The 4,255-nt window shown below is 35.0% G+C and overlaps 1 protein-coding gene across 1 annotated transcript; it reads right to left on the bottom strand.

Annotated features, from left to right (window-relative positions):
* Nucleotides 1-2,380: 2,380 nt before the first annotated feature.
* Nucleotides 2,381-4,030, bottom strand: LOC145602661 (transcription factor TCP20-like). The gene has a single exon (XM_081658827.1). The coding sequence runs from the start codon at nucleotides 3,738-3,740 to the stop codon at nucleotides 2,880-2,882; it is 861 nt and encodes a 286-aa protein (XP_081514953.1). The 5' UTR covers nucleotides 3,741-4,030; the 3' UTR covers nucleotides 2,381-2,879.
* Between the last annotated feature and the right edge of the window lie 225 nt (nucleotides 4,031-4,255).

Genomic DNA, 4,255 nt, shown 5'->3' with positions numbered 1-4,255 from the left:
AAACGTAAATCACATAGTAATATACTCGTAGTATAGATCAATGCATACTTCCAAATGCGAAATACTTTTCATGGCAACATTAACATGTACTCCGTAGCTTTAAATGACATTTTAACTAGCTAGTTCAACCACATACGTATACAACATGCACGTACTCGTAGAGTCGTAGGTCAGTAGGTGTACATTGCACAACAATGTACTAACATTCTCAACTTTGTCATGGTGATTTGAGTACCTGTACTATTCGATCTGTTCATATTAATTATGAAGTCAATCTCCATTTTATGACAAAAAATTTATTCATCTTCAGATCTTCTTATTAATTAACTACTTCGTGCGGCAATGGGTTAGTAGGTGTTTTATTAATTACATTCTTTACTTCTTCGCGGTGCATGAATTGTGTCTATATTTCTGTCATACGTACATACTCGATCTGTCTCGATCGATTATTAGCACTAACCTCGGCCTCATCCATTCTTCTCCAAACAAAAATTGAGCGGAGCCTACTATATTGATGTGTACGTCGCACTACCAGCAACAATATATGCATCGCAACGTACTATGGTGTCTTCGTCGTGCAATTAGTACAGTACGCTTTTTTGCTTGTTAGTGTTGATTGTAAGATACAGCAACTATTTCCCATGTGAATCATACAATATATATATATGTAGATCGAGTACTTGGTTGTTATTTCATTCTTGTTATCTAACCGTCCTAGTTAGGAATGAAATGTGATTTACGGAGTAGTTAGCAGTTGATGATGACCTCTCTTTGCACTAATTGTACCAGCTTTTACACGGCTGTATTAGACTATATGCAGTAATATACGAGTATACGTAAAATCGTCCTACAAATCTACAATAGATAATTTTGTACGGAGTACTACGTATGATAATTAATGATTCTTCTAATTTCAATTTTAAAAATTAAATTTAATCAAATAGGTGTAAGTAGTCATTTACTCATTTGAGTAACTTGCTTGTGTAAAGTGATACTCCATACTCCATATAGTCTAAGTGTTCATAGTATTGTACGGTAGTAGAACATTATTAACAATCATCTACAAAGAGCCGTGTATGATACTGGATCATTCATACTCTTGTTTCCGATATAAGTTTAATTTTCTCGGCGACTTAGCGTCATAAGCTACATACTCTTGTTGAAAGAAATTATCATCCATGCTTTTGAAGTTAAGCTTTCCAAGGTCATTCCAGATTAATATCACGTCTTAAAGATCAAAACAATTCAGTCCATACTAAAAGCCTTACTTCATGCCTAAGACCTATATAAGAACATATTTTCGAGGCTGTCACAAAGCCTTCTAGGATGACTTCAGGTTCATAACTGCATCATATTGATTTTCCAAACCATTAACCAACATTTTATCAACTTGATGTCAGACCATAAGTAAACATACTAGATCATCCAAAATAATCTCGGGAAAATGTTTTGTAGACTACTCCATCTAATTCACTTTAGTTTAGACTTTTTCATAACTAGCACCATAATAATTATGGGCCTAAAACTATTGCAATCCATTGAACATAATAGACAGATTGTGGGCCAAATGAGACCACATATAGTTCAACCAATATATGTATTCATGTATAGGCCTACAACTAGAAGTCCACTGGTTGGCTCAGATTAGTTCATTGGGTTAGTCATTAGTCAGTACTTACCATTTGCTGCAAGACCATGACATAATTGAGTGTTCGAGTTTGTAGGATTGGCCCAATCAGAAACACTTGGGTGGTCTTGTTTAGATGGCCCAACGTTTTCCTATGTACATGTAGCTAATAGGAAACCATTACGGAGTATCATGTAGCTAATAGGATACCATTACGGGGTAGCCATTTATAATTCCGTTTTCCGCAATCGCCATGCCACCTGGCACCTAGTTTAAAACTCTTGCCAACATTTGGCACGAGGACTTCATTGGCCATGCCGTATAACACCAAGACCAAGCACAATATTCTTACTTTGTTATGTAGAAGTTTGTGCTCATGTTTGTCCGCCCGTAAAATCAAAGGCACAATCTATGATCCATTACACACAATATTGTGTCGTATAGTATGTGGTTTGTTATCGTGTGACTCGTGTCCTCGCTAAATCACTCGTTGACAACTGTTATTCATCGTCAACTCTAGGTGTGACTGTGTGAGAGCTCTAAGAATGGTTGCATCTTATTAATTGACATAATCAATATAATTAATGACTTCCTTTTAACTTAAGGAAAATTAAATGCACACTTAATTCATAATGGTAAAGTAACAACGGTTTAACAGAGATTCTCTTTTTTTCTTTTTTTGTTGGGTGTCAATGCTACTTGCTAAACAATGAGAATTTGATCATTTCAAAAAAGAACCAATTAGAATCTTAGAGTAACTTTACCAACATTAACAAGGTATCACTGATTCACTGAATTTCATGAACCCCAAATCAAGCATCTCCTCCAAAGTTCTAAGTTCAAACCACTACAATTTCCATTTTTGTTCAACATTTCAAATTCATCACATACAAGTACTTGTACCTCGCTATATTACACACATCTTTACTTGAATTCTTACCATATCTAGTACATCAAAATGAACCAAATTTGAAAATTGGAAGAAACCAAAAAAAAAAAAAAAAAAAAAAAAAAAAACAAATCTGTAAAGTTCAAACTTCTACCTCATTTTCCTCTCCCACTCACAAAATTAAGAACCTTTAACCCAAAAAAGGGAGGAAAAGAGTTTTCCAGAATAGTAAAAAAAAATTCTTACATTGATGACACAAGATTAACTTCTTGTTTCCACACTAGTCCTTCAAAACCTGGATCAATAAAACTCACCAATTTAAAATTCAAAAAAAAAAAAAAAAGTTATGATCTTTGCAAGGATTTATCTTGAACATTGAGAACCACCATCATCAAGAAATTTCTCCTGTTGATCACAGCTAAAACCAGCTTCTTCTCTGCTCTGCCTAAATTGTTGATACATTTGATTAAATGCACCATAATTCAATACACCAAAATTAACATTATCTTGTGACAAACCAAGCTCCAAAGTATCCCTCCCTTGTTGTTGTCCAAAATTCATAAAACCCATATTCAAGTTTGACATTCCCATTGTTTGATGAACCCCAATTTTAGGCCTACAATCCAAATTCTCCCTCATCAAACTCGAGCTCGAGCTCGAAAAACCCGGGTCCGGTACATGAACCGAACCAGACCCATATCCCCATGATCCAGTTTGAAAATGGGTTCGTCCCAAATTATCATTGATCAAACTTAAACCCCCAGAAAATCCAGAAACAATGCCAGAAGAAACAGAGGTCCTCTGTTCTGAAACAGAGGACCCTGAAGTTGATGTGAATGATGCTGGTATTGTTCCAGTTCCAGTTGCTGCAATAATCGCTTGCTCTGAATGCTGTAATAGCCATTGGATCGTTTCGCCATCCGATTTATGACCCAATTCTTTAGTCAATTGGAAGATTCTAGCAGCACAAAGAGCAGGCATCCTAATTCTTCGTCCTCTGCCATCAACTTTCTTATGCCTATCTTTGTTTGATTTTCTTTTTGGTGGGTTTTGTTTTTTGGTGATTGAATTGTTGTTATCATCTTCAAGATTAGTACTAATAATTTGGTTTTGGTTGGAATTTGGGATTATAATTTGAGATTCTTTCATCTCTAAATAAGGATTTGTTGGTTGTTGTTGATGATTTAGGAAAGTGGGCATTTTTTCTTGGGGATATTGCTGCATAGAAAGAGGGTTTTTGATGGGTTTTTCAGCCTTATTTTCTTGAGTTGAAGAGAGAGAAAATGAGGAAATTGCTGTTGTTTTTTGGGAAGATTGATTGAAGAAAGAAAGAAAAGAGGTGGGTATTTGTCAAGGCAGTTTCTTCAAAATTTTCTACTGTGTTTTGTGTGTGAGTGTGTATGTGTGTTCAAACCAATCAGTATTTGCTTTGTGTCTTGTTTTGAAATTTGAAGCGACTTTCCTTGTGAAGTTGCAATTTTAACCCCCTCATGAAATGGAGGGAGGGAGGGAGAAGTATCTTTTTTCTCAATCACTTATGTAACAAACTTGTAATGGTTTTAATTACATAGGACAGATTTGTGTAACAATAAGTTGACATCAGTTTTGGATTTTAGGGCAGGAATGTGGAAAGATGCGACATCATCGATGAAAAGTTTGAAATTTGCACTTGTGAAGTGACTAATAGATTGTTACTTGTAACATGAAATTTATTTTTTCTTTAATTGATAAAATGATGA

The sequence above is a fragment of the Chenopodium album genome, chromosome 21 (assembly GCF_948465745.1).
Source record: "Chenopodium album chromosome 21, dcCheAlbu1.1, whole genome shotgun sequence".
Lineage (NCBI taxonomy): Eukaryota > Viridiplantae > Streptophyta > Magnoliopsida > Caryophyllales > Amaranthaceae > Chenopodium > Chenopodium album.
Note: the sequence above shows the minus strand (reverse complement) of the source record. Positions and strands in the feature narration are given on the sequence as shown.

Coding starts and splice junctions, on each gene's coding strand:
- LOC145602661 (XM_081658827.1), bottom strand. CDS start 3,740: ATGCAGCAATATCCCCAAGAAAAAATGCCCACTTTCCTAAATCATCAA.